This window comes from Zingiber officinale, chromosome 3B (genome assembly GCF_018446385.1).
Source record: "Zingiber officinale cultivar Zhangliang chromosome 3B, Zo_v1.1, whole genome shotgun sequence".
NCBI classification, from domain to species: Eukaryota; Viridiplantae; Streptophyta; class Magnoliopsida; order Zingiberales; family Zingiberaceae; genus Zingiber; species Zingiber officinale.
In genome coordinates, this window is record NC_055991.1 from 1,059,037 (window position 1) to 1,083,237 (window position 24,201).

The 24,201-nt window shown below is 36.6% G+C and overlaps 2 protein-coding genes across 3 annotated transcripts; both read left to right on the top strand.

Annotated features, from left to right (window-relative positions):
* Positions 1 to 5,969: 5,969 nt before the first annotated feature.
* LOC121967993 (putative calcium-binding protein CML19) lies at positions 5,970 to 6,639 on the top strand. Its single transcript, XM_042518521.1, has one exon. It carries the CDS (start codon positions 5,977 to 5,979, stop codon positions 6,508 to 6,510), a length of 534 nt encoding a protein of 177 aa, XP_042374455.1. The 5' UTR covers positions 5,970 to 5,976; the 3' UTR covers positions 6,511 to 6,639.
* An 11,049-nt stretch (positions 6,640 to 17,688) lies between these two features.
* LOC122055395 (pentatricopeptide repeat-containing protein At3g20730) lies at positions 17,689 to 21,635 on the top strand. Of its 2 annotated transcripts, none has more exons than XM_042616819.1 (5): positions 17,689 to 17,892; positions 18,233 to 18,497; positions 18,569 to 19,133; positions 19,982 to 21,160; positions 21,315 to 21,635. In XM_042616819.1, exons 2-4 carry the CDS (start codon positions 18,372 to 18,374, stop codon positions 21,040 to 21,042), a joined length of 1,752 nt encoding a protein of 583 aa, XP_042472753.1. In that variant the 5' UTR covers positions 17,689 to 17,892; positions 18,233 to 18,371; the 3' UTR covers positions 21,043 to 21,160; positions 21,315 to 21,635. The 2 variants fall into 2 exon arrangements, with proteins under 2 accessions (XP_042472753.1, XP_042472754.1); XM_042616820.1 differs by lacking the exon at positions 17,689 to 17,892 and adding an exon at positions 17,899 to 18,177 and having other exon boundaries at positions 18,392 to 18,497.
* Positions 21,636 to 24,201: the final 2,566 nt, after the last annotated feature.

Sequence of the window (24,201 nt, forward strand, 5' to 3'; positions counted from 1 at the left end):
GTTTGGTTTAAAAAAAAAATTAAAATAAAATTAATTTAAGTATTTATTGAATATTGTAATATGTTTAGGGGATATATCTATATATTAAATTTTAAATAAGGAAATGTTGAATTTTTTAAATTCAAAAAACTAAAAAAAATTAAAAAAAATAAAAAAACACTGATATTGTGCGCGACGCGCACAGTGCGCGACTGTGCGCGTCGCGCACAATATCAATACTCTATATATATATATATATATATATATATATATTATTTAAACTCTACAATTTTTTTTATTTTTCCTTTTTCATGTTTTTCTTTATTTTTAGGTATTTTTTATTTTTTTTATTTGTTTTCATATTTTTAAAGTTTTTTTATTTTTTATGTTTTTTTTATTTTTCTATTTGTTTTCATTTTTATTTTTTTTAAATTTTATTACCTTTTTAATTTTTTTAATTATTTTTTTAATTTTTTCTATTATTATTTTTTAATGTTTTTTATATTTTTTCTATTTTTTCTATTTTTTATTTTATATATATTTTATAAAATTTTTTATGTTTTTTATTATTTTTTACATTTTTTTTAAAAAAAATTGCATTTTTTTTATTTTTTATGTTTTTTCCATTTGTTTATTATTTTTAAATTTTTTTTAATGTTTTTTCTATTTTTAAATTTTTTTATGTATTTTTTACAATTTTTAAAATCTTTAAATTTTATTTTTAAAATTTTTTATTTTTCTTTATATTTTTCTTTTTTTATTACATTTTTCTCTTATTTGAGTGTATTTTGGGTAAAAAATTTTGGTTAACTCCGGAATCAAGAAAAACCTCAGTTTTTTGAGGTTTTCCGATTCCGAGTTGCATGTCCCTTTTGCTGACGTGTCGGGCATAGAACATTACTCGGGAATCATCGATTACCTAAACCAAACAAGGCTTTCGTTGATAATCTTTGATGGATAAGCAAGATTATCAAGGATAACCCCGAACTAAACGCGCCCTAAAGGTAGAATCTAATTAACTTAACTCTGGAGTAAAAAGAAAATCAAAAGTAATAAAAAATGATATTAAGCACTCTAAATATATACCCCGTGAGCACTTAAATTTTTTTAAAAATTTTTTTTTAGCTTGAAAACTCTAATCTAATCCCTAAACTCTAAAGATAAAATTTACTTGAGAGTTAAAAAAATAAATAAAAAAAAAAAACTACCCTATGAATCGAGGGGCCTAGATTTATTTCAAATGTCTCGATTATTGTCATGGATGAAGTCCGTAGCACTTTGTCCGTAGCATATATTTATGTCATGCATACTCTCATCCTGTAACTTCATGAGTAACTCTCACATATCCGAGTATCCGAACGTATTTCCGGATGTCTCGATTCACTTGGTGAGAGTTGGGACATTTGGAAGAGCTCTCGGGTGCTCGGACCACGTAGGATCGCCCATTAACGTGCAATGCGTAGGCTATATATTAAATGATTTGCTCTAAATTTAATTGTCTTTTGAAAATTTTGAATCATTATCCAATAAAATAAATGAACTTGTAGAATTTAAACTTCTATTTTTTAGAATTAAGAACATAAACTTTTTGTATCCATTAAATTTATTTGAAATAAATAGTGTACGATTTTATTTTTTTATTTTAAAAAGCAAGCAAATAGCCGTCCACTGATTATTTATTTGTAAATTTACTTATTTTCAAACCAAATCCTTTCGTTTTTTTTTTTAAAAAAGTTGGTATCCTTTGCGTTAGTTATTCAAGAGGGAGTTAAAATGCTAAATTTAATAATTTTATAAAATAATAAAGGAAATAAAACATTTATAAGATGGTAGACTGTCTTTCCCCTAAATGACAAAATGCATGAATATTTATAATATATACAATTAGTCAGGATGTTTTTGAATTTATTGTAATGATCTATGTCTTACTGAAAAAGGAAAATTATCCTCAAGACTCAAGAGGATTCCTAGTGTTAAAAAACACACACTCTAAATACAGAAGAATTCAAATAATAAATTATTATTGTTAAATTATATAAGCAATTGTATATAAAAATAAAATATTATTAATCTTTTCTCTTTCGTTTACTTTCGTCTAAGAAGAATATATACATGGATATTTATAGGTATATAACTATCTTGAAACTCTCATGCTCATGTGTTTACATAAATTAGGAGATTATAAGAGATGATAGATTATGAAGCAATGAAGAGGTTCATGGACATTTACATACATGATACATATATTATTTTATAACACTTCCCCTTGATATCCATAATTAAGGAATCCACTTCATTAGGAAAATCCGATGGAAAAAAATCTAATGATGAAAAAGAGTACGTCATTCCGTAACCGTATCACTATAAATTTACTGAACAACATAATATGGTATAGTGAGACTTTGCTCCTCCTGTTTGAAATATCATTTGAGATCTCTGAACCACCACATTCCAATACCATGTACTAATTTCGCTCAAATGTTGTTGTAGGTAATGCTTTGGTGAATAAATCTACCAAGTTATCGCTAGAAAGAATATGTTGAACTTTTATATCGTCATTATTTTGTAGATCATGAGTGAAGAAGATTTTTAGCGAAATATGTTTAATTCTATCCCCTTTGATGTACCCGTCATTTAATTTTGTTGTACATGCTACGTTGTCTTCATATAATATTGTTGGAATTTTCTTGTTAGCAGCTAAACCATATTTTTCTTAATATGCTGAATCATTGATCTCAACCAAACACATTACTGACTTGCTTTATGTATTGCAAGTATTTCTGAATGATTCGATGATGTAGTAGTTATGGTTTGTTTGGTAGATTGCCAAAGTATAGTTGTTCCACCATATGTAAATAAATAACCAGTCGAGATCGACCTTTATGTGGATCAAATAAATATCTTGCATCTGCATAACCAATTAATTTTGAAATAGACATGCTAGAATAAAACAAGCCCAAATCGATGGTACCTTAAAGATAGCTAAATATATGTTTAATTTCATTCCAATATCTATGTGCTGGAAAAGAATTATATCTTGCTTAATAAATTTACAACAAATGTTATATCTAGTCTTGCATTATTAGCAAGATACATTAATACATCAATTGAACTTAAATACGGTGCTTCAGGACCAAGCAACTCTTCGCCATTTTCACTAGGTTGAAAAGGATCTTTGTTCACATCAAGAGATAGAACAACCATCGAGGAACTTAATGGATGAGCTTTATCCATATAAAATCATTTTAGAACCTTTAGTGTATAAGCTGATTGATGGATAAAAATTCCATCTGCAAATTATTCAATTTGCAATCCAATACAAACTTTCTTTTCCCTATATCTTTCATCTCGAATTCTCTTTTCAAGATATCAACTGTATATATAAGTTCTTCAGGACTTCCAATGATATTCAAATTATTAACATATACAGAAACAATAATAAATTTTGATCCATACTTTTTTATAAAAACACATGGACATATTGAATCATTTTGATATTTATGTTGCATCATATAGTCACTTAGATGTTTATACCACGTACATCCAGATTGCATCAATCCATACACAGATCTTTGTAATTTAATGGAATAAATATATTTAAAATTTAAACTTGATGCTTCTAGCATCATGAGTCCTTCAGAGATTTTTCATATAAATATCAATATCAAGTTTTCCATACAAATAAGCTATTACTACATTCATCAAACACATGCATTTCAAATTTTTTTTGTGTTGTCATACAAAGAAGATATGAAAATGTGATTGCATGCACTATAGGGGAATATGTTTCTTCATAATCAATACAAGAGTTTTGAGAAAAACCTTGTGCCACTAATGAGCTTTATATCTTATGATTTCATTTTTCTCATTTCACTTGCGTACAAAAATCCATCCTTTATGGTATCTCCAAGACCCATAGCATCATTTTTTTTTTAAATGAATCTCTGCATCCAAAATCCATGATAAATAATTTTTTCCAGAAATATCAAGAGCCACAAACTTTAACTTTGAAAGATGGGACATTGTGAAAATCTAATACAAAGAAAATTAAATCATTAATAATTATTATCATATATATTTATTAATAAATGATAAAACATGATATAATCAAAAGCTGATTTTATAAAATATAACTGTAAAATATTTTTGAAATGCTGCAAGTCACGTAAATAAGTAACTAACTAATAGTTAATTGGACAATAACTAATAAAGTAACAAGAACTATAAATTTAACCATAGTTAATTAGGCATGTGAATAATTTTGATGAAGAAAAAAAATATATGTACATATATATATATATATATATATATATATATAGCTGAAATTAAAAACAAAATAAAAATATAGTGTTGTGAAATTGTATAAGTAATTGCATATGAAAAAGATAATATTATTAACCTTTTTCTCTCTCTCATCTCTTACTCTCACATGAGAAGAATGCATACATAGGTATTTATAAGTATATAATCATCTTGAAACTCCCATGCTTATGTATTTACATAAATTAGGAGGTTATAAGAGATATGAATTATGTAGCAATGAGGGAGTTTACGGAATATTGAGATTTCATGGACATCTACATACATATATTATTTTACGACAATTATAACTTATTATTAACCTTTATTATTTCATATTTTCAATCACGTGTATATAGTAGAGGATCTACAAAGACTCATTCCTTTTACAACTTCCATCTAAATAAATCTAAAGAAAATTGATTTTATCCACTAATCGATCAAAGAGATATTGATGCATGTTAATGAAGCCCAATATGATCATTCAAAAGATATAATTTTTTATTTAGAGCTCGAAATAAGGTTTTATCGGTGGTCATATGTATAAAATTTGAAAATCTACGTTTGTTACTAAGGATGGAGCTAGGAATTTTATATCGAGGAAGCAAAATGTATGTATTTATGTTGAAGAGAAACAATCATGTCATTGTCTCTCATTCACCTCTCTTTTACCCCCTATTTCTATACCTTATACACTTTTTATATTTAAAAATTGAAGGGAGAGGCGGCCGCCGCCATCGCCCCCCCTTTGGCTCCGTTCCTACTTGTTACTGATAAAATCATAACCGTCAATTTTTAATTTTAAAAATCTTTTTACTATTTTTTGATAATTATTTTTTTATGATATTTAAGATAATTTTAAAATTCTTGGTATTTATAAGAAAGGATTTGTCATGATCCATATCTTATTTTGAGTTAAGATGGTTCAGTTATATATTTTTTCGGATAAAAAATTTATTTCCTTCTTTATAAAATTAGAATTAAAATATATTAATTATAATTTTTTTTTAATTTATGTTTTACATTACGATCTATAAGAGTTCTGTTAATATCTCTTACTATATTGTCTATTCAAATTACACAACCCGAAAAGCACCACATTAATAAATTAATATTATCAACTCAGTTATATGACATCCACTTAACCTAATCTTTTAGGTTTACGTGAGCAAATATATAAAATGGTCTCCATCCTCAATCCATCAGCCCTAACAAAAACATACAATAATGTACATAAATTTGGTATTTAATTACGCGGCTATAAAACTAGAACTGCACTAATCAATTAGATAATGACAATCAAGTGACACAAGACCTACCAAATCCCCTGCAAGGAAACTCCCTCGAACCTTCCTTTTGCAATTCTCATTCCACTCTCACTCCATTAATCCCTTTTATATTCACTATAATTTTTATTATTTGATTATTTTTAAATTTTAATTAAGAATAATTATTATTAAATCGACATCACTCCACTAAAACCTAATCAAAATGATTCGAACCTAATCGGATTAATCGAAATCAAATAAATCATTTTTTAAAATTCATATTTTTAAAATAATCTAATCAAAATTTTAAATTCAATCGATTCGAACAATTTATTCAATTTAAACTTTTGCTTCACCTAACTCCATGTACTCACCCTATAAATTTAGGTTTCCTTGGGATTCATTTGAAGCTTGCATGGCCCATGCAAACATGTCGAAAAGGAAGAAAACGATCAACTTCTGGTGCTGCCTTCAGGTAGACACTGCTGAGCCCTCCCCGACAACAAGGTCCTCATGGACGTCGTCCTCTTCCGGAGGTCGACAGAGGGACCGCGTTCAGGAGCTGCTGGAGGTGTTCCAGCACTTCGACCGGGATGGGGATGGGAAGATTTCGGCAGCGGAGCTGCTGGAGTTCTTTGTGTCAATCGGGGAGGCTATGGGGGAGGAGGAGGCAGCAGGGGCAGTGGCGGAGCTGGACATGGATGGAGACGGGAAGCTGGACTTCGGTGACTTCGCGAGGATGATGGTGGAGGGGGCGGAAGAGGAGGAGGAGATGAGGAGGGCATTTGGGGCGTTCGAATCGGTGAAAGGGTCTGGGAGGATCGATGTCGCGGGGCTCCAGAGGACGCTCAGCCGCCTGGGGGAAGACCGGTCGGTGGCAGAGTGCGAGGCGATGATCCAGGCGTACGACCTTGACGGAGACGGGGAGCTGGACTTCCGCGAGTTCAACCTCATGATGACTTGAACATTTCTAAATATTTAATAAAGAGTTTTATTATAAAATTGTAAGGTTATGTATGTACTTATTAGATACGCGTTACATAATTTGTACTGTATTAATTACAAGGACTTAGTTGTTAATAATAAAAATATATCCGCCTCCTCGAAATAGTCATTCGCCAACACTTAAGTAGTCTTGAAAAGAAATACTGATATAACTCTTCTTATTTTCAAGTAGTGAAAAGATTCACAGTCATAGGATGATTCATATGACATACCGACTCTTATATTTATATATCATATATATTGATTCCGTCCGGAAGTTGAGTCGGATGAAGGTGGACCTCGATGTACTGGAGGTTGACGGAAAGTCGTTGTTGCGTCCGATCTATCTGGCAATCTCCGGAAGGGTTCCCACGGGCGGATGACGAAGGGTGATGACCAGGATGATGACACTAGGGCTCTGCGCATACTCAGACGAGCCCACGAGTCGTTAGAGATCAGAAACCAGGGGAAAAGTCCCCGGGTCAGGCCCTCCGACGCTCAAATCAGGTACTTTTTCCCCAGAAGCACATAGAAAGGACGAAAAGTAAAGACGAGTAAGAAATGACGAGTGAGCGTACCTGCGTAAGGGACAAAGCATCCATTTTTATACTACAATGGATGTTTCTGGGGTCTGGCAGGTGTCAGGGAATGTCGGCTGTCAGGCTTTGTTTGGCGATGGGTGACATGTGGCGTCTTCTTATATGCCTAGAGAGGAATCAAAGTGCTGTAAATACCCGACCATTAGCATATTCTCTGACAGACAGTGATTATTTTCTGACAGGTGGTTACGATTTCTTGGACTGCTTGTCGCGTAGCACCGGCCTCCTCCTCTTGTTATCCCTGCCCTGGCTCTTGGTGTTTGTTGATCCCGACTTGTACGCTATGCTTGTGCCGCAGGGCTAGAAGCCCGACCTATATCCCTGTCTATGTACCCTGTGTTGTAAGGCTAAAAGCCCCGACCTGTATCGTTGGTTAGCCAATCCTGACCTGTACGGTATGCTTATGTCGCAGGGCTAGAAGCCCGACCTCTATCCTTGTTCATGTACCCTGTGTTGTAAGGCTAAAAGTCCGACCTGTATTCTTGGTTGGTCCAATCTCGACCTGTACGTTACGTCCTGTGCTCAAGGTTAGAAGTCCGACCTGTATCCTTGTTCATGTACCCTGTGCTGTAAGGCTAAAAGCCCGACCTGTATCCTTGGTTGGTCCAATCTCGACCTGTACGTTACGTCCTGTGCCCCAAGGCTAGAAGTCCGACTAGCATCCTTGGTCGGCCAAATCCCGACCTGTACGTTACGTCTGTGCTATTCCAAAGGTCTTTCCTTCCGCGACTTTACCTGGTCTGTGGGCCCGGTCCGACCTGTATCCTTGGTTGGCCAAATCCTGACCTGTATGTCATGTCCTGTGCTACAAAGCTAGAAGCCCGACCTGTATCCTTGGTTGGCCCAATCCTGACCTGCACGTTTCGTCCTATGCCCCAAGGTTAGAAGTCCAACCTGTATCCTTGGTTGGCCCAATCCCGATCTGCACGTTACGTCATGTGCCCCAAGGTTAGAAGTCCGACCTGTATCCTTGGTTGGCCCAATCCCGACCTACACATTACGTCCTGTGACCCAAGGTTAGAAGTCCGACCTGTATCCTTGGTTGGTCCAATCCTGACCAGCACGTTACGTCCTGTGCCCCAAGGTTAGAAGTACGACTTGTATCCTTGGTTGACCCAATCCCGACCTGCACGTTACGTCCTGTGCCCCAAGGTTAGAAGTCCGACCTGTTTCCTTGGTTGACCCAATCCCGACCTGCACGTTACGTCCTGTGCCCCAAGGTTAGAAGTCCGACCTGTATCCTTGGTTGGTCGATCCCGACCTGTACGCTTGGTTTGTATGCCGACCTGCTTCTGTCTTCTGTTATCCAAGGTTTGTTCGTCCCGACCTGTGCGCCCGGTCTATGCTACGTCAAAAGCTTTCTTCCGCAACTCTACCTGGTCTGTGGGCTCGGTCCACCACTTTACTTGGTCTGTGGGCCCGGTCTGCAACTGTACCTGGCCTGTGGGCTCGGTCCGTAACTGTACTTGGCCTGTGGGCCTGGTCCGCAACTGTACCTGGCCTGTTTTACCCGGTCCTTAATTGCCCTCAAGGTTGGCTCTCGCCCAACTGTGTTCTTGACCTTTGACTGCTCTATCAATGGAAACTTTGTCCGCGATCACATAAGCTTGATTTCTGACTTTCACAGGGGTTGGACTTCTGATCATCTCATGGGTTTGACTTTGGACCACGTCAACCGCACGACCCTCTCCTCATGCACCGTATCATATATCATATTAAAAAATTTAAAATTGTAATATACTGAAATTTTATATTATTTATACTAAAATTGTAATATCGCACGAGACCATCCTTATTAATTGTTAAAAAAGTGTAAATAAAAAAATCAGAGAGAAAAATACAAATAACTGCACTCTAACGTAATAGATTTTATTTTTTAAAAAAAACAAACGGGATAAGAAATACCGTCAGCCTCCGCCTCCAAGACCGAACATTTCAAAAATACTGATTTAACTTTTCTCATTTTCCGTTGATAGAATGTAATGAAAAGATTCACAAGGTGAATTGGTATAGTATACTGGTGTACCATATCAAAAGAATTTGGTATAAAATAAGTCATATAGTATCAAAATTTTATATGATATAAATTTCATATAATTTATATTAAAATTTTAATCATAGTACATCATTGTTACGGTTGTAAAAAATTGCAAATAAAAAAAAATAAAGAAAATGTTAAGTTTCTAGAAACGTTGGTAATCATTCATACCAAGTCTAGGGAATTTATTTTAGTTCATATAAAATCTTGTTGAATTTATATATATGGTTTGGACACTTTAAATTTTCAAACGCTAGAAGTTGCTTAATATATACCTCTTCATTTATGGCATCATTTAAAAATACTGATTTTACATTTATTTGGTACAATTTAGATCCCTTATGAGCGGAAAAAATCAACATCACCCTAATAGACTCAAATCTAGTTACGGGTGTATAAGTTTCGTCATAATCTAACTCTTCTACTTGACTGAAGGCTCTAGCAACTAATTTAACTTTGTTTCTTACAACCACTCCCTTATCATCAAGTTCGTTCCTCTTTCAATGGCATCTTGTAGCTTTAAGCTTATGCTTGCTTGGAGATTAATCCTCAAAAGCCACAAACTCTGATACCATTTTTTAGGACCGGTTGAGCTAGAGGGGGAGGAGAGGTAAATGACTCACTTCGATTTCTTGATTGACTTGATTTTGCGTAGTAGAAATTTGAAGGCAATGCTAACACCTTGTATTTACTTGGTATCTACCTTCTTGAGATGACTAATCCAAGGATTCACACTATGGTCATACTTTTCACTATGAAACTTCTCCTTCTCGGATCAACATCGAAGGTGGAAAAACCTTACACAATAATCCACAACCCTCTCTCAACAAGAATACCTCACAAGGAAGAAGAAGAAAATAGATTAGGGTTTTAAGTACACCTTCTTCTTCTTTGAGTGGCTTGAGATTGTAGTACTAGGGAGAGCTTGAATGCTTAAACTTGAGCACTGTGAGCAATGGAGAATTGAGAACTCTAGGGCGCAATGAAATAGTGTTCAAAATAGGCTCTTCGAGTCTTTTTAAATCTTTAGAGAAAGAGACATTTTTCCTGTCGTTTTGTGAGTCTTAATCGATTAAGAAATGACCTTACTCGATTACCCATCGTTAATCGATTAGAGTAGTCAATTTGGCACGTGTTTCATTTACATGACTCCCCTAAATTGCCTACCCTAATCGATTAAGATTTAGGGTAATTGATTAGCTCAGTCAATTAGGGATTATTTTATTTCAAGTAGAATGTCCCGTAATCAACTGAGCTAATCGCTTAAGCTTCAAACATAAATATTCTGTTCGAAGCAAAAGACACCTAAGCAATTGATCCAATCACTTACAAGTTACAGCGTCCTAATCGATTACACCAATCGATTAGGAAACCTTCTGTTTGAAACAGAATGCTTGTTAAGCGATTGACTCAATCGCTTAACACATTCTTAATCGATTAGGTATTTTTCTTAATCGATTAGCACACTTGCTTGCGTTGATTATCAATTGCCTCGTTAAGATTCTGGTTCTCGACCTCCCTGGCCCTGTATCCGATCTTCTGACCTACAAGAGTTTTTTCTGTGCCAAAGATCTAGTCCCCTGACTCCCTTGGACTTCTCTTGTCTTATATCCATTTTTTCGACATGCAAGGACTTCTCTTGCTGGAATCCAACCCTCAACTTTCTTGGTTCTACAAACTTGAACTCATATAAGATCCAATGTATTAGCCTAAACTTAAATAATTATCAACCATCAAAATTTCTTCCTTGGGGCATGATTGTACCAATAAAAAAATCTATATATAGGCTAAAGCAAGAGTCAAGATAATATAACATAAGATTTAATGAAGTCATTTTATCTTATGGTTTCAAAATAATCAATGAGGATCATTGTATTTACATAAGAAAAAAAGAAAAGTTTATCTTTTTATCATTATATGTTGATAATTTACTAATAGTTGGGAGTGACATAAAATTTGTGATAGAAGTCAAATTATAACTTTCATCACAATTTGATATAATAGATATATGAAAAGCTGAGTACATCTTAGGAGTAAAAATAATTAGAGATCGAGCAAAAAGGCTTTTGAGTTCATCTCAAAAAGTTTATATCACTAAGATGCTACAACACTTCAACATATTAGATTGTAACATTGAACAAATACCTACAGTGAGAGGTGTTGCTCTAAGCAAAAGTATGTATCCCAAGACTTCTAAAAAAATAGCCAAAACGAAGAAAAAAAATCATATGTCAATGTCATTGGTAGTTAACGTGCACTATATTGTGTACACGTCTTGATATAAACTATGTTGTTGGCTTAGTTAGTTGTTTTCAGTCAAATACAAGATCAAGATACTAGAAAGCAGTGAAGAAGATATTCAAATATCTCAAAGGGATAAAGCGGGAGGCGAGTAAGAAAAGAAAGAGGAAGAAGGAAACCTGGAGGAAGTTGGAGCGATGAGAAACAACGACGGACAACCTTTAGGGTTTTTAAACCAAAACCATTAGGAAACATCAAAAGGCGAGCTAGACAACTGAAACGACATATCACATGTTAGCCGTCAGATAGAGAAGCAGAAGCTATTTGGGGTTGCATGCAAAAAGTGTGTGTCACACATTATGACGAGTTAAGTTAGTGGGGCACGTGCCATCTCCCAAGGAAAGAGCATTTATTATGGAAGTGACAGGAAAATCATGGAAGGGGATATGCAAATAGGAGTACCTTACCTTGCGAAGACTAAGCCTCAGAGACTAAAAATTCCATGTGGCTGCCTCGGGACACGAAGAAGAAGGCGGCGGGAAGGGACGCTTCAAATTTGGCGCCTTCATGCCTCCTCCAAATCATGGTGAGATTTAAATTTGACTAAAGCCTTATGTATTACACCTCGTGGTTGCAGGTGCATTAAGTTAAGTCCTTAAGCGTGATCCCCGTGAGGCACAGGGGTTGATCGTCTGAATCTCTTTCTGGTCAGACCTCCAGACCCATTCCTGGGCAGGTCTCCAGATCTCTTCCTGGTCAAACCTCCAGATCGGCTCCTGGCAAGTATCTAGATCTCTTCCTGGTTAGACCTCCAGACCCACTCCTGGTCAGACCTCCAGACCCACTCCTAGTCAGACCTCCAGACTCATCCCTAGGTAGGTATCTAGATCTCTTCTTGTTCAGACTTCCAGATCCGCTCCTGGGCAGGTCTGCAGATCTCTTCCTAGTCAGACCTCTAGACCCACTCCTGGTCAGACCTCTAGACCCACTCCTGGTCAGGTCTCCAGACCCATTCCTGGTCAGACCTCCAGACCCACTCCGAGTAAGGTCTCCATACCCATTCCTAGTCGGTCTCCAGATCCATTCCTGGTCAGGAATCCAGATCCGTTCCCGGTCGGGATTCCAAACTCTCGTCCCAGTGCGAGTTATAAGTGAGCATGCTCTCACGCCTCCAGACTCTCGTCCCAATGCAAGTTATAAGTGAGCATGCTCTCACGGCTCCAGACTCTCACCCTAGTGTGAGTTATAAGTGAGCTTGCTCTCACAACCAATAACATCTCCGTCAAAATTCCAGACTCTCGCCCCAGTGCGAGTTATAAGTGATCTTGCTCTCACGACCAACGACCTCTCGATTGGAGTTCCAGAATCTCGTCCCAGTGTGAGTTATAAGTGAGCTTGCTCTCCCGACCAACGACCTCCCGGTCGGGGTTCCAGACTCTCGCCTTAGTGCGAGTTATAAGTGAGCTTGCTCTCACGACCAATGAGCCCTCGAGCAAGGCTTTGAACTCTCGCCCTCGCATCACACTACCACGTTTCATAACTCATGGGTCAGCCTTTTGTACTCTTAAGTCCCGGGCAAGTTATCAGCCAACAAAAATCATGCCAGGAAAAAGGGGGAAAAGAAACAGAGACCGAAGTTTAACTAGATTTGCATTTATTTAATGAAGTATAGGCAACACCTTTCAAAATCTCATTGCACAACCAAGGGTATCTAAGTAATCAGAAGTCCGCGACAGAGTTAGTAGCCGGTCGGCACATTGAGCAAAGGTATTCCGTATGATTTGCTTGCCCCGAGTTGGATCGCGCCTGAACCAGCTCAACCTTGGTAAATTGACCAATGCGACGCTACTGGGCAGTAGTTTCATCTTTGAGCCGGTTTTCTTCTTGAAGAAGGGCTATGGAGGCAGCATGTTTCTCTTTTAGATAGATCAAGAATTGAGCCTGTCTCTCCAAATCCACATAAGCTTTCTACTTCAACGCTACTTTAGCTCAGGTCCGAGACTTGGCGACTAACCAGAGTTCCTCAATATCTTAGCGGAGGGAAGACTGAAGATCTCTATTTTGTATCATCTCGACTAAAGCTGTGTCCTTGTGGGTGAGTAGCTGAGTCATGTGGGCTAGTTGCTGGCGTAAAGAGGACACCTCATCAAAATTAGGGGTGGATTCCATGGTCAGAAGAAGTCAGCGAGAAAGCTACAATGATATGGGGGGACTCAACCCTTTTAAAGAGGAAGGTGGGAAGAGGCAGTTTTAAGGCATTTATGGGGCTCTTCTCTCAAGGATGATTGGGTAATTAATTAGGTTGCATGTCCGAGGAATTGGGAAAAGATGTAGCATTTAATAACGGAAGGACGGAACAAGTAAAACTAGAACCTGAGTCTAGTCAGTTGGACTTGAGTCTCCTTCAACTAGACTTGGGGGGAGATACGGTGCATAATGATGGGGTCCGATAAAAGTGGGCATTCAGAAGTCAAGGAGACGTGACAGTCAGAAGTCAAGGGAACGTAGCAGTCAGAAGTCAAGGAGACGTAATAGTCATAAGTCCAGAGGAACAAAGCAGCCAATAGGTATGGAACGAGGTCAACAACTTGATTCCCGGTCGGGTTCCAATAGATCGGGACTCCAGATCTGAGACACCTGGGTACACAGTTGGATGACACCTGACCAGGATTTGACGGGTTAGACTCTCACGGCCTGACGGTACTTAAGTCCGGTGCTCTCAATAAGCTAAAGCTCTCGGTCATCTAACTCCCGCCCACTGCTTGGACTACCTCTTTAAGGCCTCGGCCTCTCAAGGTCTAGGCCAGGTGTTATACTCGACTGATCATCCAAGGTTGTTCTATTCCTTCTTGATCAGGGCAGAAAGAACTACAGGACAACAAGGTCAGGAAATCGTAACCGTCCGTCAGAGAATAACTGCCAAGTGTCAGGGAATATTCCAACGGTCTGCCATCACCTACGAATGAAATCTTCCTTCAGTCTATAGGAGGATGTCACGTGTCTTCCATCACCTGACAAGTCCTGCCGCCTGACATTCTCTGACATCAGTCAGGCTCCAGAAGGTATGCACTATCATATAAAAAGGGAGGCCCTCTCTCTTACGCAGGTACGCTCTCTCGCACATTCGCACTTGTCTTCCTTTTTGCTTCGTACACTATTCTTCTGGGAAAAAAAGTACTTGACTTGAGCGTCAGAAGGCCTACTCCGGAGACTTTTTCCTTGGTTTTCAGCCTCTAACACCCGTGTGTTCGTCTGAGGGTGCGCAGAGCTCAGGTACCATTGGCTCCAGCGTCGTCGCCTGTCAGTACCACATGGGAGTCCCTTTTCGAAAGAATATACGAGAAAAGTGTCTCAGTCCCCCCCTCCCCCCCTCGTGCACTAGACCTTCATCTGACTCAGATTCCGAAACAGGATCAGTATCCTCCCTTGTAACAGACCTACAATTTGTTTCAAGATTGGAGTTGACAAAATATCTATACCAACACTACTCTCCACTAATATGTTAGATACTAAAAGGAATTCATTGTTTATGATGGATGATGAGAAATATGACAAGAAAAAGAGAGAGGAGAATATACTAAAGGAAGTTCTTGATAAACCTCGTTATCTTACCCAGCTTTAAACTACAGTTCTCAAGGACAAGTCACAATAATCAATAATTTGCTTGTACACTAGAAAATTTGACAGATAAGTTGGCCTACTAACAGATTAGCTGGCGAACCTTAAAAGTCCACGATCTTCATTAGCTGAGAGCTACTTTATTTAGGTTCGAACTTTCATTTTTAATCTATGAAGAATCACACACGTATCATTATTTTGAAATCTGTATACTATAAAGTCTTTTTTTGCTTTCAAAGAAGAAACAGAACTCCAGAGGCACCAAGTAAACATATATCTTAATTTGTTATTTCACGTCTGCACTAATGCATACATAGTGTACCTACTTATGCATGCATTGGTTTATTCATATTTCTTTACATTGTTAATGAATGAAGCGTCTGCTATTTGAGTCAGATGCTTGTCAATGCTTTAGCTCTGCATTACCTCATGAAGAAGATGCAGTTATCCATTTGATGCAACAGAAAAGTTAGGCAAGTACTATAAAGACCAGAATGTGAGAATTCCTTCTTCTGTGCCAACTCCATGCTGCTAGCAGTCAGCAATGCAGGATATGACATCGAGTTCACTACCAGTTCTTGTTGCAGCAAGGACCATTTGCAATTCTAGAATTGACAGCAAATTTCAATTCTGTCACTTATTTGCATTGCTGATTATGCAGAGAGTTTGGTTATGGTATCTGAATTATTCATATAAAGGTCAAGGTAGACTCATCCACCTTTGTCTTTAAAATTCATTGTGAGAGGCATTTAGTTAATTACTTTGATTCCTTACTATAAATAGATGGATTGAGAATGGAGATGATGGACTTTGAGTTTGTGTAAATTACATGATGATGCTTTTGGCTAAAGACTAATGACTGGTAATGAAAATGACAGCCACTGCACTGGAGGGTCAGTTTACTGGGTAGCTGATCGTTCACTTTCTCTCCGGATATCTGCTGATAGAATTCACATGTTAATCCAGGCAAGTTGTGATTTCTACCCAGTAAAGTGTAGAAATTGGGTCGTTCTAATGGCGAAAATTTTGGTCTCCCAGTCATCCTTCACGACCCAACTTTAACTCTTTCATCTTCAATCCCACTAGGCCCTCACCACCTTCTTCCGTTTACTCTCCACTACTACAGTTTTATACTGATTCTTGTGGTTCGGACAATGGATTGACTCTCCATAATCATCTGATTCCCGTCCGCCACGATGCTGACTTGAAGTGGGCAGTAAATTTATCATATTCCATGCCCAAGTTGGTAACTTGACTATGACACAAAGATTATTCAATAACATACCCTATCGTAATGTGATGATTTGGACCGTTTGATTTCTGGGTATTCCTGATGTGGTCGAGCAATGGGAAATAGGAGGTTCCCGGATAAGAGAATTGGGACGATGACGCGGGGTGGGATCTCGAAGTCGAAGGCGATTCCGTCGCCATCAAAATCCTCTCAACGCAGGGTGGCCTTATAGGGGATCTACTTGTCCATATTTTTGCGGAACAGAGAATGGATCATATGAAATTACGATCGGATCATGTGGCGGTGATCTAATCACAATTAATTACGACCTCTTCCTAGATTTATTTGTCCACCACTGGCAGCTTTGAGGTGGCCTCGGGCCACCCGTCCCTACATAAATTATAATTTGGAAGGGGACGGTGAACCCAAAAAAATATTGTAATCAATTGTGGCCGGATCACCATCACGATCCGACCGTAATTCCACGTGGTCTATTCCCTTATCTATAAAAATATGGACTTGAAAATCTGATTTCACTTGTATTGCCACGAACAAAAGCATGAGCAAATTTCATTTTGGCCCTAAATATTCTTTGTATTTTACTTTGGTCTAAATAACCCGGCGGGTAACCAAAACTCTAATTGCTTTTTACTGAACGAGTAGATAAGTTTTTAAAATATTGAAATCACGTATTATAGTTTAAAACTATCAAATCCTCACTTCCTGTTTTTCACTCGTCCTCAAATCAATTCGACTGAAAAAAAATCAATCGACTATTTTTTTTCTAATTGAATTAATTTCTTTCTGTGTGTTTAAAAAAATTCATCAGTCAGTTTCGATCAAAATCGGATGATGTACTTATAGACCTCGAAATAACATGAAATCAGTTTCTATATGTTCATCTAATTTTTCTGATTGTAAAAATACTATCAAACATTAATTTGATCCAATATAATAAAAATAATAATTTTTTAAACACGAATGAATCCAAAAAACTAATTCGTATTTAAAAAATCACTGTTCTAATATATTCGGTCAAATTGATGTGTGATAGTATTTTTATAATCAGAAGAATTAGATAAATAATATGAATCGATTTCACATCATTTCGAATTTTTTAGATTTATCAATCAATTTTGATCAAAATTAATTAATAGATTTTTCAAACAGAATAAATTGATTCGACTGAAAAAGAAATTATTCGACTATTTTTTCCAGTCAAATTAATTTGAGAATAAAAATAAAATGAAAAATGGATACGTAAAATAGATACGTGATTTAATAATTATAAAATTATATTATATGATTTAGATATTTTGAAAACTTATTGTTTGGTAAACTGTCGAAACTTAAAAGCGATTTTATCACTTAAACCGGTTCAATTGAAATTCCCAGGCCGGTCCAATTTAGTAATATACTAAAAGCCCTGATACCCACCCTCGCTCCCTGATCCTTCCCACTCTCGTCCGCACCCCCGCCGCGGCGCCGCCGGACCTCGACGCTGCTTTGTTCCCTTTACTCCCGTCCTCGCCGCGGCGCCGCCTGGCCTCGACGCTGCCTCTGATTTCCCAGCGCACAAGCCGCCCCTTAGCCATCTGCTCTTCCTACGGAGTTTGCTATTTAAACTGTCTTCAGGTAAATCATCTTTCTAAACGTCCACTTTCCTTCAAGCCTAACGATATGGAATTAGGGTTTGAGTGTGACGGTGGGCCAAGCTACGCCGCCTGACGACGCAACAGTGTTGATTCCGATGGGCCGCCCGCCGCAGACCATCTCCACCACCGCAGCTCCTTGCGTCCGTCCAACCCATTTGTTCCGATCAAACTTTGATCTCATTTCCCCGTATCAGATTTTGGCGTTTCCATTCCCCTTCCCCATCTCCGATCTCTCGCGTCGCCGATTGGCGGAAGCGTTTTAAAAGTACGGTTTAGCAGTGCAATTAACTTAATCTTTGTTCGCTTCTTGATGTTTGCAGATTTCACAGAATCAAACAGGCTTTGCACTTGGAACTCTTGCTCGCCGAACCTTCGATTTGTCTCCGCATAACTCTCCCACTAGTGTAGAAACTATAAATCACATATATTCCGCATAACTCTTCCACTGGTGCAGAAAATATGAATGCATTCTTAAACAGAAATTTTGGTCTCCCAGTCATGGCTTCCTTCCGCCGCCTCTCCCTTCTTTCTTGTTCCAACCCGAGCCACAGTTCCTCACCCTGGGCAAGTTCAGAGGACGAAGAGGTGTTCTCAACTCCTTCATCTTCAATTCCACTAGTCCCTCACCACCTTCCGCTTACTCTCTACTACTGCAGCTTTGTACTGATTCTTGTGGTTCAGACAATGGATTGACTCTCCATGATCATCTGATTCCCGTCCGCCGCGATGCTGACTTGCACACGGGCAGAAAATTTATCATGTTCCATGCCCAAGTTGGTAACTTGACTATGGCACGAAGATTGTTCGACAAAATGCCCTATCGGAATGTGGTGATTTGGACTGCTTTGATTTCTGGGTATGCCCGATGTGGTCAAGCAATGGAAGCGTTGGAATTGTTTTCTCTTATGCGATCATCTGGATTTAGTGGCAACCAGTTTACCTATGGTAGCGTTCTGCGAGCGTGCACCTCTTTGGGTTTCATCAGCAATGGTCAGCAGATTCATGGATGTATTACCAAAAGCAGATTTGAGGATAATTTGATTGTTCAGACTGCTCTCATTAATATGCATCTCAAGTGCGGATCAGTGGCTGATGCAGGGCATCTGTTTGCTAGGATGGAGAAAAAGGACGTTGTCACTTGGAATTCAATGATAGGTGGTTGTGCCGTGCGAGGCCTAAGGGATGATGCTTTTAAAATTTTTGGTTCAATGATTAGAGAGGGTAAGTTTGAATCTTTCTAAGCCTGTTTTCAGCACTTCTTTCAAAGCAACATATAAAAAATTGTAGTCATCATATGTTCTATCATAAATAATACTAACATTTAGAGTTCTTCAAAGCTTGATAGTTCTCTGATAATTTGCTATCTTCCTACTTATATGTGAATAACATTGTTCCTTATTCCAACTTCATTGTCTTGATTAATTGACGAATTGTAATCCAAACATATAAGCACATCTTAGTCTCCCAACATCATACATCACAGTTATGTCACTTGTATCATCTTTCACCTCAAATGATTAAAGCTATTGATGTCAAATTAACATGATAACAAGGCTGTAAATGTTCAATAAAATAGTAGTGCAAAAGACAATACCATGCAATTCTAAACTAGTTGTTTTCCTAGACTACTACTTGTTCAAGTTGATAGCAATGAAGATAACTTCTCACTTACTATTTATTGTACTCTGACAGATAGTTTTAAAGCAAAGGGTTTGTTGTTCCTCCAACTTCTCATCATGAAATAGTTTGTTATTCTACTATTCATATTAATTATATCCTTGTTAAATGAGCTGTATTTCTGGTTACATAAGTTCAAGCTTCATTATTTGAATGTAGAGGTGGTAATTACTTTGATAGTGCGCAAGGACCATGGATCTTCTAAAATGTACATGAGCTTATAGTTATTAAAATACTCATTTTTTGGCTGGCGTGGATATACCACTTGCTATGGTAATTTCCCAAATAAATATGAAGTACCAACATAAAGTAGTTTGGTCATCAGAATCATGTTCCATCTCTTTGAATGACATTTTGAACCTTCTACTCAGTCCCAATTCACAATGAAACAGGTGTGCGGCCTGATCAATTCACTTTTGCGAATATTCTGAGGGCATGCAGTGCGGCTAGAGTTCAGCTGCATGTTGACCAGATCCATGCTTCAATTATCAAGTTGGGACTTGAGAGCCACGCCATGCTCTCTGGACCGTTGATTGATGCATATGCAAAATGCAAAAACTTGGATGAGGCGACAAAGCTATATAACTCCATCGTTGATAGGGATCTGATTTCTGCTACTGCATTAATTACTGGGTATGCAAGCGACAATAGGTTTTGTCGGAAATCGATGGATATCTTCCATCAAATAAATCGCATGGGAAATAGGATAGACAAGGTTATGATATGTGCCATGTTTAATGTATGTGCAAATGCTCCTGACTTAAATTTTGGAAGACAGATCCATGCGTATATGCGCAAGATCCACTTTGATTTTGATTATGATACAGCATTGGGAAATGCTCTGATTGACATGTATGCCAAGTCAGGTGAACTTCATGATGCCTCTAGTGCTTTTGAAGAGATGAGAGAAAAAGATGTCATTTCATGGACTTCATTGATAACCGGATATGGAAAGAATGGCTGTGGAGAAAATGCAGTGAAACTATTCTCAAAGATGGAAGCGAATGAGGTGAAGCCAAATGGTGTCACATTCCTTGCTCTTATATTTTCATGCAGTCATTCAGGCTTAGTTATCAAGGGTTTGGAGTATCTGAACCTGATGGTAAAAAAGTATCATATCAAGCCAAGAGAAGAACATTATTCTTGCATTGTAGATCTCCTTGCCCGTGGAGGTCTACTAAAGGAAGCTTATGATCTAGTTTATAAGATGGATATCAAGCCCAATGCATCACTTTGGGGTGCCGTGCTTGGTGCTTGTAGTTTGTATGGTCATACATCCCTCGGTGAGGTAGCTGGTGGATATCTTCTTACATTATTTCCTGAAAGATCTGTCAATTATGTAGTTCTTGCAAATATATATACTGCAGCAGGCTTATGGGATTCAGCATGGAGGACAAGGAAAATGATGGAAGACAGATCAGAAAAAAAGGATTCTGGTTATACTTATATTTAGTTCACAGCATGCCAATCATGTTTCCTGCAAAAACAAGATGTTTAGGATTTACCCTAAAGCAGCGAAATCATATTTCCTAGGCTGTTTCATGAACGGCACAGCAGACTGTTTGATCACGGTATGTTTGTTCCTCATTTTCTCCACGAGAAAGTTGTTCTATCACAAGCCAAACTAAGCTCAGATATATTACTTTAATAGTTTGGTTGATGTACGTTCAACTTTAATATTCCTTGAGGAAAACTTTATTGTTTTTTTTCTTTATCCCCTTGCAGAATAAACTGTAGTTGCCAGAGCTTTTAGGATGAGGAGATACAGAATAGACTCTGCTATCAGATGTCTTAGAATATCATAAAACAACAGCAAACTGAAGCATAGAAGAGGTGGCTGGAAAAGGAGCATAAAACAACAGCAAAATGAAAATGCTAATTCCATACAGATTGAAGGACTTCTTTATTCGAATGTTGATGAGAAGTAAGGTATCCCTACTTAACTATTAATCATGTAATTCTACCCAAAGCAAAACTAATTCAACCATATAATTGATCTTGCATGTATGTCATTATGGTTGACATCGCTACTACACTCTAAAGGGTTTAATAATGATTTTGACAGTCAAAATAGGTTACGTTCAACAAAGATGACCAAGTATTTTGTATTAAAAAAATTCTACATATAATCCCATATTACTAGAATTTAGTCTTTTGCTCGTAATTATCATATTAAAATTGTGGGAGCTAATTGTAAACTTTTCTAAGGCCAACCTATGAGTTACTACTTGTTACTTGTTATATTTAGAAAAACAAAATATTTACAACCAAAATATTAATTTAATAAATTTATTATTTGGGAGGATGATAAATTGATGGGACCAAATCAATTTGATGTTCTATTTAAAATAAAGTTATTAACCAAAATTAGTAAATTTAATAATAATAATGTATCGGTGATTTCCCAAATCATGTACTTGGTTTTGTGTATTACCCAAACCGCATATCCTATTTTTGGATTGATCAAATCACGTATCCCTTCTCGTAATACCCCTCTTCGTTTTTTACATTCATCCGAAAAAAAAACTTCGAATCAATTTAATTTTTTTCCCAAAAAAACCTAATCTTCCCCTTCGTCTCCATCAAAGAGTTTGCTTCTAGGGTGGGCCAATGACTTGTTGTCCTGCATGCTGAGCTCCATTTCGGAGTATAGGACCATTGCACGAGGTAGGATCGCCACCATGACCAAGAAGCTCTTTCGTAGCACTGGAAAGGTTGCGTGGATTGTTAGCACCATCTTTCTCATCCTCCTAGTTCCCCTTACATCGAGATAGACAGTGAACAACAGTTAAATGAGTTGAAGATGTGCAGTTGGCTATCCTCGACGCCCCTCTATACCACCACCGCACCATCCGAGTGAGAAAAGGAATGAAATGGTTGTGGTCTAATCTCATGTTTAGGTGGTAGTAGTAGTTCATGTTTAAGGCAATTGCATTAAATTTGATGAGTTAAAAATGATTCGATGTTCTTGTCTAATTGAATTTTGGATTTCATGATAATTGTGGAATGTTATCTTATTTTCGCTATTTTTGTGTCATTCCTTCTGAAGAAGGTAGAAAAAATATTCAAGAATTAAGACAGATGAACTTCTATAAATGACCAACCATGATTGATGATCTCTTAACAATTTTCAATATGTATTAGAAATAGATAGTACTTAGTAATTGGATATGTGTGGTACTTCTTTTTCATTTTACATCTTTTAGTGATAAAAGATAGATGATTAAAATTTTCACATATATACATTATACATAACCAAGTCAGCATGCTCTTATAATTGTTGTATGCTATAAAAAATATAAGAAGGGTATTATCTAGTATATCAGTTATGATTACTTAAGATTGACTGATGACTACTTTTAGATATTACAATTCACATCTCCGATAAACTTGTTTTTCTTTTGTTTTATACCATAGTACAGGTAAAATTATCTTGGTTTGTAATATTTGCTTACCTATAGCTTTGATAAAACCAATTTAGAATTTATAAAGATTTTTGAGGGACAGATAACTTGCATTATTTATTTTATGATTGTCTTAAAATTGGCTGAAAATTATAAATGGTCTCTTAATTGATTTATTTCTAGAGTATAGTTTTAAGTTGACTTAACATTTTTCATATAACGATTGGTTTTGTTGGACTTTTTATTATCACTTTGATCATATATTTTGGTGTCTAAACTTTAGCTTTCTAACCAGTTACTTGGACTGGACTAATTTTCTTAACATATGCAAAAGCTTCATTAACACTATCGATTGTTCAACTCTAATTTTTTTATCTTTATATTTTTTGGTTCAAATATTATACCTTTTGAAAACAATGTAAAAAATGACACGATTGTGGAATAAATTATGCTATGAAACGTCATAATCTTGTATTAGATTTGAACAATAATACTAAGAGATTATTTTTTTTCTTATAATTATAATGGCATTAAGCCTACTCTATTCCTTTTACTTATGAATTAACAAAAACCTTTTTAATTGTTATTTACAAAATATTTTTCTCTTCTAGCAAAAGACTAAAGATAATGAAAAGATCGGAAACAAATGACATACAATCAAGACAATAAGAAGTTAACCAGTTGTACAAAGAGATACAAATGGAACTTGAGGGTTTACTTCTTGAAACTAGTTTTTTTTGTCCAAGTTTATAAATAATGATCAAAGAAAGGAAAGATTGAAAGTGGATTTTAAATTACCTTATTGTTCCTATTTAGACAAGAAACTAAAAATATGAAAAAGAAAATTACAATATAAGATGCTAAACATTGTTAAGCATTCATTTTACTGAGAATAACATGTTTATTGGTTGTGTGAATAATATTCATTTTACTGAGTATATTTTTTTTCATGTCTTAGCCACTTGCACTAATGGTTAGTAGTCATCTGTAATTTACCTTCTTTATGTTGGTCTAGAGAGGAGCGGATAAGTGGGGATGTTGAGCCAGCAAATCGCCTTTTGTTACATAATGTCTAGAACATTGCAAAATATTTAATTAAAAATGGTTTTATTGGAAAGTTACAAGAAAGTGTTGTCGAGGTTGGACAAGGGCCTTAGATGTAAATAAGAAAAAAATAAGAAGATTTGGGCGTATTCGCAGTTGATTTG

Excerpts from the sequence above, each read along its gene's own strand:
- LOC121967993 (XM_042518521.1), top strand. The coding sequence starts at position 5,977 with ATGTCGAAAAGGAAGAAAACGATCAACTTCTGGTGCTGCCTTCAGGTA.
- LOC122055395 (XM_042616819.1), top strand. The coding sequence starts at position 18,372 with ATGAATGCATTCTTAAACAGAAATTTTGGTCTCCCAGTCATGGCTTCC. Across the intron at positions 18,498-18,568 it reads CAAGTTCAGAGGACGAAGAG|CTTTGTACTGATTCTTGTGG; the intron begins GTGTTCTCAACT and ends CTACTACTGCAG. Across the intron at positions 19,134-19,981 it reads TGGTTCAATGATTAGAGAGG|GTGTGCGGCCTGATCAATTC; the intron begins GTAAGTTTGAAT and ends ACAATGAAACAG.